Here is a 16086-nt window from a genome sequence, read left to right as displayed (position 1 = left end):
TTTTGATCTCTTAAGTCAACTTTTTTCATCGTACTAGTTTGATGAAAAAAAAGTGGATAGAAATTTTTATTAATGTAAACTTGAACCGTTTAACCGATTAATCATAAATCGATAAAATAAAATTGATAAGCTTCTTTTTTTTACAGTCCTAATCATGGCTTTACAATTTCATTCAAAACACTTTTTGAGAGAAAACTTTTGATCTCTTAAGTCAACTTTTTTTACCGTACTAATTTGATTAAAAAAAGTGGATAAATTTTTTTTTTTAATTTTTTTTTGTAAAATTATGTTATTGAGAATTGTTTGATAATTATTTTTTTACTTATTATTATTTTTTTGTCAAATATAATTTATTTTAATATAAAGAAAAAATAAATCATGTATCAAATAAGTAAATATTATTTTTTATTAAAAACATATATAATAAAATAAAATAAAGAGAAATATATCACATTGGGCCGAGATAATGGATAACATTTTTTTCACAACCCTAATTTTAAAACCAAATCTATATAATTTCTTCTCGGTGTATCCGTCCGGCACAAAAATGACCATGGAAGAACAAACTATAGACGGTTTGACAGAAGACCTGGTTCTTCAGTGTCTTGCTCGTCTTCACTACAAGGACATACTTTCCGCATCGTGGGTATGTCGTAAATGGCGTCGTCTTCTACTAACTCGTCATTTTTACAGCATCAAGAAACAACTGGGATATACGAATCAACTCGCTTGCTTTCTTCAGCCTTCTTCATCTTCGCCACCCGGTTCTGATCCAGTCTTCAATTTTGTTATCAACCTGTTAGACCCGATGAGTCGGGAGTGGAACCGACTTCTCCCGATCCCTAATTTCGTAAATAGGTTTTCTGTGTCAACTAAGATTGCTAGCGCTGACGGAAAACTCGTTGTGATTAGCAATGTTCGTGACTTGAAAACTTCCTTGTTCGTGTGGGACTTTGTGACTCAGCGATGGTGGAAAGGCAAGGACTTGCCGTCAATTTTGCAATTCTCCTTCGTGGTGGGTGTTGATAGTCATATATTCATCGGAGATTACAAAGGTAATGAATTCAACTCGGTTTGGGCGTATGATATGATGAAGGACGAGTGGACCAAGTTGCCTCAGATGAGTCAAAAGCTAAGTCAGTGTCATGAGTTGAAGGTAATTGGAGACGAATTATGGGTTTTAAATTGTTGCAACACAAAACACATTGAAAGTGAACATAGTGCAGAGGTATACCATTTTCAAACTGGAAAATTGAGACTAGTTGAATGGGATTTGGAACAAACTAATGACTCTTCTTGTCCTAATTGCTGCACTTCGTTTGAATTGGATGAGTCGCTGAAGAAGTTACCAGAGTTGAACTCGAAGTTTATAGTACACTTTTCTCGACTCCAGTTGGGTGCACAAAGTTTAGTAATGGTCAAGGTCGTCGATAGAAGCAGTTTTTGTAGTGAACAATTATTTTTTATGCGGTCTCAAGATGGTAATTTTGAAAGAATATGTCCTGTTAGTTCCGAGTTTGCTGGATTTGTTGGATCGAGTTGTTGTGTAGAATTCTAAATTGCATCTTTTTCTTGTTAACATTGAATACACTTTGGTATTCGTATTATAGTTTTGAGTTTTAATTTCATTCTATTGATTGTCTAAATAAATGTTAGAAGTTGGATTTGAATGAGTTAGAATTGAGGAGTGATCAAACTTAGTGTTGCTCCAATCAAATTAGTTGGTTCTGTTGAGTATTTTCTACACATTGGATTAGTATTATTGTGCTACCACTTGTTAGTCATGTATCTCCACTAACATTTTGAAAATCGTCTTTGTTTGAATCTACTTGAATCAGATACCTAGGGTTATTGAAAACATCTTCTTCTTTGAATCTTTGATTTAAAATCATGATCTAAATTTTTAATTGGATCCATTTATCTCCATTTTGATATAATATAAGATTTGTGTATAGAACCCTAGAACAATAGGATATCGGAGAGTGATATATTGAAATGAATAATAAATTACTTGGTGCTCAATTTGTGGTGTTCAATTTGTGACATTTTGAAAATATATAGTTATCACTTATTGACAAATATTTGATGAAACACATATGTGGTGGGATAGTGTTGTTATTTAAACGGTTAACATTTTTTAATACATCTAATTAGGAAAATTGGATCAAATGACCCTCACAATAGGGTGAAATTCAAAAAAGCCACGTTTGATAAACCTTGTAAAAAGGGCCTTTTCGTCATGTGAAATATCGTTTTTGCCCCCGATAACACATTTATCGCTGATATGCGAACATTACATATACAAGAATTATGTAATGTTGCACGTCATCATACGAGCATTACATGATTCTCGCATCTGTAATGCTCGCACATCATCATACGAGCATTACATGATTCTCGCACATATGTAATGCTCGTACATCAGAGTATATAAATAGATGGTCTCATTATTCAGATCAGTTTAGAGTTTGGGTTTGAGTTTAGGATTGTGTAATGTTCTTAATTTTTCGTCGTTTATGGTGTAAAGCTTCTTATGGTGTCTCGTTCTTCATTTGTTTTCAAATTTCCATTGTCTCCTCTCTCTAACTTCACTGGAATTGCAACATTAGATTCATCGCCGATCTTCATGGTTTGTTTCTTTCCTATTCAAATTTATAAATTCCTTACAGATTCTTAGTAATCTACATAAACAAAGAAACAAATTATTAACCTACCTTTAATCTTGACTTTCCTTACTAAAGTATCCTGTTGGGTTTTGCAACAACAAAACTACAAATCTTCTTAGAAATTAAACCTGTAATAAACTAGTTTCCAAATTGTCTATGACGACAAACAGATTTCCAAGAACTGAAATAGCATAAAGCAATAACAACGCAATATACGTGGTTCGGTCAAAATCGACCTACGTCCACGGGAGGGATAAGTTTCACTAAATCAAAGAAATGTCAATAGTAGAAATTACATGCCCTGCTCTTAAATTAAAGACGTGATTACACTAGGAATGATTGGAATCATCCACAATTAAAAGCTCCCCCAACCTCTCACTCTGGATCAGTCAAAGAACAAGAACAAGAACAAGTAGAAAAAATTCTAGATCTGTTCACTCTCTCTCAGCTTTACTGTATTATGAGAAAAAATACCCAAAAAAAGTATTTATACTCTAACCCGTTTTCATAACAGAAAACCCTAACCCGTTTACCCGAAATTTAAAACCCGTCCGCAATGGCAAGGAACACCTCAACAATTATCCCCCTTCCGAGCCATGGGAGAATGTTTCTATAAACATTCATCATCGTGACGCTCCTACCAGAACCATTCCGGCTTTAACACAACATATCTCATGATTTCCTCTTGACAAACCCTTTGTCATCATATTTGACCCGTTCTCATCTGCATGCACTTTCTCTAAGTATAACTTCTTTCTTCTCGAGCACTTCACAGATTCAATGGTACCTTTTTTGGATGTGTTTTGAACGTGAATGAAAACTTGAATTCTTGCTCACATGTATAACACTTTATGAGTCACTAAACACCACAAACCTGTCTTGTGTAATGCCTATTTTTTTCAACAATTCTTTCATCCATCTCATTTCCTTATAACATTCAGTAATGACAATATATTCAGCTTCTGTAGTAGACAAAACAACACATTTTTGTAGATGAGACTATCATGATACAACTCCTCCTCCAAAGGTAAACAAATACCCTGAAGTTGATCTCATTGTGTCAATATCACCACTCATATCTGAATCAAAAAACCCTTCAACATGTGTCCTTCAACCCTATATTTTCTGACGTCTTCATTCTCGACGGGCGATGCCATTGACGAACAACTTGAGAGAGCTCGAGAACAACTTAAGATATTCAGATCTTTTTCAATTATATATAGTGTAAATTGTTGATGTTTAGAAAGAGATAATCGATCTTATGTAAAGTTTAAACTAGATTGACAAAAAAAAATTAAATTTTATAGATGTCATGAGATGTATTATTGAAAAAATTATGAATAAAAAAGTATGATAATTGAATATAGAAATAGAAAAATGTAGAATTATGTTGAGCATATTCACATCTAATAGTTAGAGTCAGTAATATGTCATTAATAGTTTGAGTTTTCCCATTTACACCATTTATACAAACAAATGCAACAAAAATATATATTAAATGTGATATGAACCTAAATTGAGTGATTTGTCTTACTCAAAACTCTAATTTTAAGCTCTAAGTTTTTAACCCTAATCCTAAGAACACTAACTTAATAATAAAATTCTTGAATTCAATGTTCAATTGGGCAAACACTTATATTAAAAAAAAATAGATATATTGAAAATAATTTCCAAATAGAAACAAAACTAGACATTTAAAAAAGCATATATTAAGGAATGAAGAAATTATTCGATCAAATCATGTTTGAAATACTAGTCATCTTAGAAACCAAATAACATGAAATCGAGCCCTCAATGCAAGATGCAAATAAAATTTCTTCATTTTTCTTTTTTGTATCGTCCCCAATGTATTTTTTTGAAATGGCCTCCTTACCGTCTTTCTAGACAGCTCGGGCCACGTGATCCTCGCGCTCCACATATCTTTTGACATTTTGTTTCTCTTGGTCTAGCAGATTGGAAATCAAATCTTTTCTAAAGAAGCTCATGTCGTCTTCGTCTTTGCTCTTTTCCCGAATATCGAGACATTATGAAATGCTACACGAGGTTCAAGTCATATTTCGGGCTGAGAAAACGATGTTCTAATCTTAAGATATTATGGTTTGAAGACTAACTGTGTGAGATAACCATAACATTTTCATTATTTTGCGGATTGATGAACGCAAGTTATTGATGTCAAGCTATTATGGTTCAAAGACCAACTATGTGAAATAGTTGAAGAGTTTTGAGTCCTTATGCGAGTGAACGTTTTATGTATATAGTAATTTTACGCAATTATAGTTTGTAGACTAGCTGCGTGAAATAACCAAGGGAGTTTTCATAGTCTTTCTAATATAAAAAAACCAAATATATATTAATTTTATGTCATTATAGTATGAAGACTAGTTGCATAGCTAGCTAGAAGGTTGACACCCTTCCTCATCTTAATTTTGCCATCATAGTTCTCAACGCATATCTAATTAGTCCAACTGTATGTGTCTAACTTGTCTAAGTTACATGACATAATTCGTAACATAACTAGAGGTTTGCGTCAACTTGGTAGATTGACGTCTCAACAATTTTATTGGTTTGTAATTGCGTAGTTCGAGGAGTCAAACGTCTAATAACACAAAGGTGATGTGAATTGCATCATTTACAAAAATAAACGATTTACTAGCTTAATCTTTACCACTACTTCGTACAAACGAATGTAAAGACATTTTTTAAATATTTTTTTTTAAATATTTTAAATTATGTTGTTGAAAATTTGTTTGATATTTGTTTCTGCAAATATAATTTATTTTAATATTTGAAAAAATGAATCATGTATAAATAAGTAAATATTATTTTTTTATTAAAAAAGAAAAGACAAATATATCACATTGGGCCGAGATAAAGGATAACATTTTTTTCACAACCCTAATTTTAAAACCAAATTTATATAAATTCTTCTCGGTGGTATCTATTCGGCACAAAAATGACCATGGAAGAACAAACTATAGACGGTTTGACAGAAGACCTAGTTCTTCAGTGTCTTGCTCGTCTTCACTACAAGGACATACTTTCCGCATCGTGGGTATGTCGTAAATGGCGCCGTTTTCTACAAACTCCTCATTTTTACGGCATCCGGAAACAATTGGGATATACTAATCAACTCGCTTGCTTTCTTCAGCATCCTTCTCCGCCACCCGATTCTGATCTAGTCTTCAAATTTGTTATCAACGTGTTTGACCCGATGAGTCGTGAGTGGAACCGACTTCCCCCGATCCCTAATTTCATAAACGAGTTTTATGTGTCAATAAAGATTGCTAGCGCTGAAGGAAAACTCATTTTGATTTGCGATGGTCGTGATGACCTGGCGACTTCCTTGTTCGTGTGGGACTTTGTGACTCAGCGATGGTGGAAAGGTAAGGACTTTCCGTCAATTTGGCCATTTTTCTTCGCTGTGGGTTTTGATAGTCAGATATTCATCGGAGTTTACAATGGTAATAAATCCATCTCGATTTGGGCGTATGATATGAGGAAGGACGAGTGGACTGAGTTGCCTCAGATGAGTCAAAAGCTAAGTTGGTGTCATGAGTTGAAGGTAATTGGAGACGAATTATGGGTTTTAAATGGTTGCAACACAAAACACATTGACAATGAACATAGTGCAGAGGTATACCATTTTCAAACTGGAAAATGGAGACTAGTTGAACTGGATTTGGAACAAACTATTGATTCCTCGAGTCCTTATTGCTGCACTAAGTTTGATTTGCATGAATTGCTAAAGGAGTTGCCAGAGTTGAAATCGAAGTTCATAGCACACATTTCTCGACTCCAATTGGGTGCACAAAGTTTAGTAATGGTCACAGCCTTCCAAAACAACAGATATGGTTGGGAAGAAATATTATTTATGCAGTCTTATGGTAATTTTGAAATAATAAGGTCTATTAGTTCTGAGGATGCTACATATGTTCTATCAAGTTGTTGTGTAGAGGTTTAAATTGCATCTTTTTCCTGCTAACTTTGAATATACTTTGCTATTTCAGATTATAGTTTTGGAATTTGAATTTTATTTGATTGATGGATTCTCTAGTTAAATGTTGGGAATGATGAAATGTTGCTAGTTAGAAGTTGAATTTGAATGGGTTAGAATTGAGTGTTGCTCCAATCAAATTAGTTGGCTCTATTGAGTATTGTCTCTGTGATGATTGATTGTGTTGTCTTCTCCAAATCAGATCAATATTATTGTCTTTCCACTTGTTTATCATATAGTGTGAATCTTTTGAATTCTGACTAGCTAGAACCAACTTTTGTTGAAGAATCTTTCTTTGAATCGTCTTGAATTAGATACTTAATTAGAGTTTTATGTAAACCTAGGATATGGTATAGTTCTGTTAATCTTTGATCAAATCGTTATTAAGATCACATTTAAATCTTTAATTGATCAAATCGGTTATTAGATAGTTAACATTCAGCACTATCTAGGTGTTTTGATAATTAATTAGATAATTTTCTGGTTTTATGAGTTTTTATTGTTGAATTTTGAAATATTTAGAATGAAATATAAAGTTTTGTTTATGTTTTTGATGAAATTGAAATTTGTAATTTATAATTAGAAATGAATATATTTAATTAAGCATGCAACCAGATTTCATACCAAAAAAAATATTTTTGTACATAATATTAAATCATATTATAGAAAACATGGCTAAATGTTAAAACAATTTGCGAAATACTAAAATTGTCACTATATATGTAATGAAATATATTTGAACATTTTCTGGCACTTCATTAGTTGCTATATTAAATCCAGTAAAATAATTACCAACGCATTTTGAATAAGTAATTTTTTAAAATTAAAATTTAATTGTCTCTTTAACTTTGACAATTAGATATATAGAATCTCTTGTGGCAACATTCTCGTTCGGAATCATGAGGATGAGAGAGAATCTCTTTGCGTACAAAACATTTTATGTACAAACTCTAGGTTCTTTGTCTAAAGAATAAATTCAATGGTTGGTTGGTTAGAACGACTGAAGAGTTTAATCTCAAACCAATTTTCTTTGTTGTTCTTTTTTTTCTTTTTTATAGAATTAAACGTTTAATTCGTATTTTTGGAAGAATACTCATAGTCTTGAAATAAAGATTTTTGCTTTTTTTTTCTTTTTCAAATTAAAGAATTGTAGCCTCCCAAGATGTCTCATAGCTTAGCACGTGCATTTTGAGGCGCATGTGGCAATATGAGACCAGGGGTAGCTCGTTGGTTCGACGAATTTAACCTTGGTTGATCTGCCTATGACTCCTAGAGATCCCATAGCTTAGCACGTGTATAACACGTGGCAATATGGGAGTGGAGTGGCACAATAAAAATCAATATTGGTTTACGTGCCAAGCATCGTTTTAAAATAAGACATTATTTTAAAAGAATTTGATAATACCTGTCAGCTTTTAAAAGTAATCGTATACAAACGATTAATATTTGTTCAAATTTTAATAATCTAGAGATTTTTTTAATCAAATGGCAATTTGAAGAAATCCAATTTGAATTTTGATCTAACAAGATTAATTCAAGAAAATATTATTTATTTGAAAGAAAGAGTCGCTAATTGCTAATTGATCTTATGAAAGTTAATAAAAATGGTGTACGTATAAAAACGTAGTTTATACCAGAGTTTCGTTTGGTTCGAAGTTTGGTGATACTTGGGAAAAAGTTTTCGCGCTATGTCCTTCGTACCCGTTCAAAAACAGTCTCTACTTTATAAACTTATCTTTTTAGACAATTGTTGTATCACGTTTGAGTGTTTAACCGATTATTCATCTGGTCCTAATAATGTGTCTAGGCTTTAGCATTGTTGAAATATTGAAACAACAATATTGAAATGCTGGTGCATGTTGTAGATGATCGTTAAAGATGATTAAACAAAGGATTGGAGAACACTGTTTAATCCTTATGAAAGCTTTCTAGATGCAAGGATCCGAGTTTCCAAGCCTTAAATGGAAATTTCGAAAAATCCGAAGCTTTGAAGCTTGAATAGCGGATTTCAATTTTTTTTTATTTAAGGATTTTGTGTTGGTTGGTTGGCTTCGGAATGAGTTGAGGAGTTATTTATAACATTCCTAAGTAAGTCAAATCTCACGAAGAAGCTGAGTGGCTTGAATCATCCAAAATAAAAATAAAAATATAAAATATTATTATTTTTACATAATAATTATTTAAAATATATAAAATATTTAAATATGTCATAATTTAATAAAATATAAACATCTAATATTTTATCATATTAATTAAACTTTTTTAAAATAAAAATTCTTATAACAAAAATAAAATGATTCAAATTTTTTATAATTATAAATAAAAAAAATATATATTAAACATAAATAATATAAGAAAAATGTTTCAAATATTATATATTAATAGAGATAAATACATTTAATTAAATATATAGTTTAATTTAATAATATATTATAACATGGTATAATTTTTTTAATAACAATTTTTATTAAAATAATTCATATTTAACTTTTCTAATATTATTTAAATAAATTTTTTATATAGAATTGTTATTTTATTTTTAGTTTTTATAATTTATATTTAATTAATTTATTATAATTTTATTATTAAATAATAAATATAATTTTGTTATTAAAATTAGTATTAATATTCAATTTTTTTATTATATTTTATTTAATTAAAAATATAAAATATTATTATTTTTATATTATAATTTTTTAAAATATATAAAATATTTAAATATATCATAATTTAATAAAATATAAACATCTAATATTTTATCATATTAATTAAACTTTTTCAAAATAAAAATACTTATAAAAAAATTGAATAAATAAAAAATTATATATTAAACATAAATAATATAAAAAAAAGGTCTTTCAAATAATATATATTAATAAATACATTTATTATATATAAATTTTAATTTAATAATATATTATAACATGATATAAGTTTTTTAATAACAATTTTTATCAAAATAATTCATATTTAACTTTTCTAATATTATTTAAATATTATTTTTATATAGAATTGTTATTTTAGTTTTAGTTTTTATAATTTATATTTAATTAATTTATTATAATTTTATAATTAATATATAATATTTAAAAATAATTATATTATTATTAATTATTGTAATTATTATTAAAATTTTATTTATTAATTATATTTTAAATAATTCTTTAATATTATCTAAATAATTAAAATTATTTTTTAATAAATAAATAAATAAAATTTATTTAATAGTAAAGAAACGTATAATATATATATATATATATATATATATATATTATAATTATTATTATTATGAGAGAGAAAAAATAGAATAGTGAAGATAATGAGAGAGAAAGTGTATGGCTCGGAATAAGATTTATTCCTCTCAATTTAGAGGTAATTTAATTCATTTTTTAAATTAAGTATTAAATTTATTAAAAAAAAAATTCAAAATCTTTATTTGTTACTTCCTATTATATTATTCTTCATTTTTTTTTATATTATAATATATATTATATTATTGTTATTATATATTATATATTATATAGATATATTTAGAAATATTTTATAATATATTATATTAATTTAACAATATAATATATTTTAAGAGTCTATATTTCTAAACTAATGATATATAAATTAATATTTATAAAAAAAAAAATCTTGACAAATTATTATTTAAAAATTAAAAATAACAAATATATATATATATTATTATTAAATAATATTTATAATTAATCTAATATTTAAAAAATAAATAATATAAATTATAAAATAAAATTATTACAAATTAAACAGGTATAAAAATAGTTCTGTTAACCACCAAATGTTAAACCGGATAACTATAACGGTTAAACCGATTAACCAATAAATCCATAAAATGAAATCAGTTTTTCGGTTTTTTTTGTCGATTCCATCCAAAACACTCCTTGAGGGAATCGAAATTTGTGACCTTTTAATCTTTTAAGTTATTTTTTTTAAATTTATTTGATTAAATAAGTAGTATGAATTTTTTTTTTAATTTTTTTATAAAATTGTATGATATTTTTGTTTTTGTGAAATATAATTACTTTTAATATTTGAAAAAATAAATCATGTATCAAATAAGTAAATATTATTTATTATTAAAAAACTAAAATAAAATAAATGCAAATATGTCACATATGGGCCGAGATGATGGATATCATATTTTCACAACCCTAATTTTAAAACCAAATTTATATATTAATTTCTTCTCCATGTATCCATTACGCAAGAAATTACCACGGATATATTTAGAAATATTTTAAAACCAAATTTATATAGATATATTTAGAAATATTTTATAATATATTATATTAATTTAACAATATAATATATTTTAAGAGTATACTTCTAAACTAATGGATATATAAATTAATATTTACAAAAAAAAATCTTGACAAATTATTATTTAAATTTTAAAAATAATAAATATATATATATATATTATTAAATAATATTTATAATTAATATAATATTTAAAAAATAAATAATATAACTATAAAATAAAATTATTATCAATAAAACTGGTAGAAAAATAGTTCTGTTAACCATAAAATCATTTAATCAGATAACTAGTTTAATCGATAAATCCATAAAATGAAACTGATAAACTATCAGTTAGATAATCAGTTTTTTTTTTTTTCGATTCTATCCAAAACACTTCCGGAGGGAATAGAAATATGTGACTTTTGATCTTTTAACTTATTTTTTTCAAATGACTAATTTGATTAAATAAGAAGTGGATGAAAAAAAATTTAAATTTTTTTAATTGTTTGATATTTTTGTTTTTGTGAAATATAATTGTTTTTAATATTTGAAAAAATAAATCATGTATCAAATAAGTAAATATTAATTTTTATTAAAAAAAATAAAATAAAACTAAAATAAAATAAAGGCAAATATGTCACATATGGGCCGAGACTATGGATAACATATTTTCACAACCCTAATTTTAAAACCAAATTTATATATTAATTTCTTCTCCGTGTATCCATTACGCAAGAAATTACCATGGAAGAACAAACTATAGATGATTTGACAGAAGACCTGGTTCTTCAGTGTCTTGCTCGTCTTCACTACAAGGACATACTTTCCGCATCGTGGGTCTGTCGTAAATGGCGTCGTCTTCTACAAACTCGTCATTTTTACATGATCAGGAAACAACTGGGATATACGAATCAACTCGCTTGCTTTCTTCACCATACTCGTTCTTCGCCACCCGATTCTAATTCAGTCTTCAAATTTGTTATCCACGTGTTTGACCCGATGAGTCGTGAGTGGAACCGACTTCCCCCGGTCCCTAATTTCATAAATGATTTTTATGTGTCAATACAGATTGCTAGCGCCGAAGGAAAAATTGTTTTGATTTGCGATGGTCGTGGTGACCTGGCGACTTCCTTGTTCGTGTGGGACTTTGTGACTCGACGATGGTGGAAAGGCAAGGACTTGCCGACAATTTGGCCATTCTTCTTTGCGGTGGGTTTTGATAGTCAGATATTCATCGTAGTTTACAAAGGTAATAAATCCAACTCGGTTTGGGCGTATGATATGAGGAAGGACGAGTGGACTGAGTTGCCTCAGATGAGTCAAAAGATAAGTTGGTGTCATGAGTTGAAGGTAATTGGAGACGAATTATGTGTTTTAAATGGTTGCAACACAAAACACATTAATGAACATTGTGCAGAGGTATACCATTTTCAAACTGGAAAATGGAGACTAGTTGAACGAGAATTGGAACAAACTATTGATTCCTCGAGTCCTTATTGCTACACTACGTTTGATTTTCATGAATTGCGAAAGGAGTTGCCAGAGTTGAAATCGAAGTTCATATCACACTTTTCTCGAGTCCAATTGGGTGCACAAAGTTTAGTAATGGTCACAGCCGTCCAAAACAGCAGACATGATTGGGAAGAAATATTATTTATGCGGTCTCAATATGGTAAGTATGAAAGAATCCAGACTGTTAGTTCTGAGGCTGCTACATATGTTCTATCAAGTTGTTGTGTAGAAGTTTAAATTGCATCTTTTTCTTGTTAATTTTGAATATCCTTTGTTATTTCATATTATAGTTTGGAATTTGAATTTTATTTGATTTAAATGTTGGGAATGATGAAATGTTGCTAGTTACAAGTTGAATTTGAATTGAGTTGTGATCAAACCTAGTGTTGCTCCAATCAAATTAATTGGCTCTATTGATTATTGTCTCTGTGATGATTGATTATGTTGTGTTCTCCACATCAAATCAATATTATTGTGCTTCCACTTGTTTGTCAGATATTGTGAATCTTTTAAATTCTGATTAGAACCGACTTTTGTTGAAGAATCTTTGTTTGAATTTCTTGAATTAGATACTTAGAGTTTATCTAAACCTAGGATATGATGTACTTCCTTCTCTGAATCTTTGATCTAAAGATCACATTTAAATCTTTAATTGATTGGATCAACTTATCTCGATATAATATAAGATTTGATCCCTCTTTTAGTCTATAATGGTAGCAAGAGGTAGATATCATCAGTCTCTGGGTTCTGAAATCGAGCTGTTAGGCGGCAATTTTTGCGTCTAGATAAATGTGTTTATAGTTTAAGTTCTTTAAAAAAAATGTATAAAAATACATTAGAACAAGAGGAAATCTTGAGAGTGATATATCTTTTGGTGGCATATAAAATCAATATATTGTTATCACTCTATTAACAATATTAGATGAAATACAGATGTGATGAGACAATGTTATCAATTAAATATTTTAAACTTTAAAATTTAAAAGTTATTTTGAAATTAATAATCAAAATCATATGTTTTAATTTTAAAATTCTACAAGATGAAATTTGTACATTTCTTCAATATTCTCGTTTCCTCTAATTATATTATTGTATTGATGTTAACATTCAGCACTATCTAGGTGTTTTGATAATTAATTAGATAATTTTTTGGTTTTATTAGTTTTTATTGTTGAATTTTGAAATAATTAAAATGAAATATAAAGTTTTGTTTATGTTTTTGATGAAATTGAAATTTGTAATTTATAATTATTTATTTATAAAAAGTAATATATTTAATTAAGCATGCAACCAAATTTCATACCAAGAAAAAATAATATAAAATTTTAATATATTATAAATATTTGAACATAATATTAAATCATATTATAAAATAAGTGGCTAAATATTAAAACAATTTGCATAGTGTCACTATATATATAAGGAAATATATTTGAACATTAATTTTGTGGCACTTCATTAGACCATCTCTAACCTAAAAACCCGTTTTCAAACTCAAAATATAGGAAGTGTCTCATCAAACAGTAATTCATCTTTAATTCAAAAATTCATTTTCAAACTCAAAAGAATATTTTTGAAATATTCATTTTTACACAAACTTTTTCAATACTACCCATATATTTATCAACTTTACAACTTAAACCCTAATATTTTCAAACTCACATCATTAGATAAAAATATGATAAAATTAATTATAAATTAATAATTTACATATAAAAAAATAAATTAAACATCATTAAATAAACAAGCACAATTTACATTACACATATAATAAAATTATATCAAAGCAAACATTAATAAAAAAACAAATTAAATTTTATTAAAAAAACTCAATTACACTGTACAAATATAAAAAATTATATCGAAACAAACATTATTAAAAATTATTTTTTAATTTTTTAATTTTTTTTATCAATGTTATTCATTATTATAAATTTATGATATATAAAAAAATATTAATATAAAAAGAGAAGATAAAAAAAACATATCAATATCAATAAGGATATAAAATTAACTTATAAATATAGTTAGAGGGTTCATTTTGTATTTGTAAAAAAAAATTGGAGTATGTGAATAGTGCATACGCAAATTTGCGTTTTCATGGGAGAGAAAATGAGTATAAACTCATTTTGGGTTTTGATTTGGACGTGGGTTGGAGTAGAAAAACCCACTTTAAAGGTCATTTTGTATTTGTAGTAGAGTTGGAATTGTTCTTAGTTTCTACATTAAATCCAGTAAAACAATTACCAACTCATTTTGAATAAGGAATACAATTATAATTATTTTGCAATTTTTGATTTAAATGGTTCTATTCTAGACTTTTTCTTTGGATTAACAAGTAATTGATCGTAAAAATTCCCTAATATGTTTACTTATCTTCATATTTCATAAGTTTTAAATTTATTTTTATCATAACAATATGAATTTATAAATTGAAATTATTTGAAAATTAATATTTTTTCACAATCATTATTCAACGGAGTCGAATAGTTTTTGAACATCGATGATCAGATATAAGTATGGTCATGATTGATCTGGTTGGTTCACCAAAATGTCTAATTATTCAGCATGGTGTAGCATTTGGAGGAAAATTTATTTTATGTTTAAAAGTTTCTTAAGCAGTTTAGATTTATTTTGGGATGATTCTTTAATCAGTTTTTGGGACGACATTTGGTGTAGTGTCAAAAGTCTAATGACGACATATTATGAGTTTGTTTTCATTGTTATATGTATAAATGTCATAATTAAAGATTTGTTTGATCATCAGTCTGGTTCCACTAGCAGAATTAGACATAAAAGGAGATTAAACACTAAGGAGAATTTGTCATAAAATAGAGTTTACTTTTGGTAGGACGCAAGCAAGTGTCCCCGTCTGAACAAAACGTTATACGTTGGAAAAATATAGATAATATTCATATGAGCATTGTTATAATTTGTTCCCTAAGATGATTTCATATAATTTTCGTTAGAAAAAACTTTAGGAGTTAATGATTTCATCCAAGATCTCGTTCTTTGGATATAACATTATTTACGGCGGAATTCTTACGAATGATATGTCCATGAAAAATGTTGTATGATATATAATTAATCGTATGTGTCACAATAAGGTTTAATCGACAACTCACTTTTACATTGTCGATTGGTGACTAATATCTAGAGTATTTTGTGCAGTATTACTAAAATTCATTGGGAGATGCCCGAGTCTTAGGGTAGTTGATTAAAATTTTGGATTAATGCGGCCGATATGACATTCCTACATATTTAGGTTATCATCTAGTTATTTTTTGGTATTATCGTAATCGTCCGATGCGTATCATTCATAATATGGTATTATTTTGATATTATTTTAGATTCATTTCGGAAAACCAATAGAGTTGATTGGAAAGTTAATTATTATTCTCGAAGACTTACGAGTTTATTAACCTATTAAGTAACGTTTATTTTTGTTTTTTTATATCAAGATTTATCATGGTGCTTAAACGATTTTTATCATTTTTAAATAAACCATTATAAAAAACATTATAAATATAGTTACTTCTTAAATTTGTCAAAGTAAAAAGTGAAAAAAACAATTGTGTTCAATTAATACGAAAAATGTGATTGAATTAAATAAAATTTCTTTAAAAAAATGTAATGTGTTGAGTAAAT

The 16086-nt window shown here is 27.7% G+C and overlaps 3 protein-coding genes across 3 annotated transcripts; all 3 read left to right on the top strand.

Annotated features, from left to right (window-relative positions):
• The first annotated feature begins 547 nt into the window (after positions 1–547).
• LOC124943771 (F-box/kelch-repeat protein SKIP20-like) lies at positions 548–1558 on the top strand. The gene has a single exon (XM_047484242.1). The coding sequence runs from the start codon at positions 548–550 to the stop codon at positions 1556–1558; it is 1011 nt and encodes a 336-aa protein (XP_047340198.1).
• A 4061-nt stretch (positions 1559–5619) lies between these two features.
• Positions 5620–6693, top strand: LOC124943770 (F-box/kelch-repeat protein At1g55270-like). Its single transcript, XM_047484241.1, has 2 exons — positions 5620–6550; positions 6674–6693. The coding sequence occupies exons 1-2, from the start codon at positions 5620–5622 to the stop codon at positions 6691–6693; spliced, it is 951 nt and encodes a 316-aa protein (XP_047340197.1).
• A 4977-nt stretch (positions 6694–11670) lies between these two features.
• Positions 11671–12675, top strand: LOC124943769 (F-box/kelch-repeat protein At2g44130-like). The gene has a single exon (XM_047484240.1). The coding sequence runs from the start codon at positions 11671–11673 to the stop codon at positions 12673–12675; it is 1005 nt and encodes a 334-aa protein (XP_047340196.1).
• Positions 12676–16086: the final 3411 nt, after the last annotated feature.

This window comes from Impatiens glandulifera, chromosome 6 (genome assembly GCF_907164915.1).
Source record: "Impatiens glandulifera chromosome 6, dImpGla2.1, whole genome shotgun sequence".
NCBI classification, from domain to species: domain Eukaryota; kingdom Viridiplantae; phylum Streptophyta; class Magnoliopsida; order Ericales; family Balsaminaceae; genus Impatiens; species Impatiens glandulifera.
Note: the sequence above shows the minus strand (reverse complement) of the source record. Positions and strands in the feature narration are given on the sequence as shown.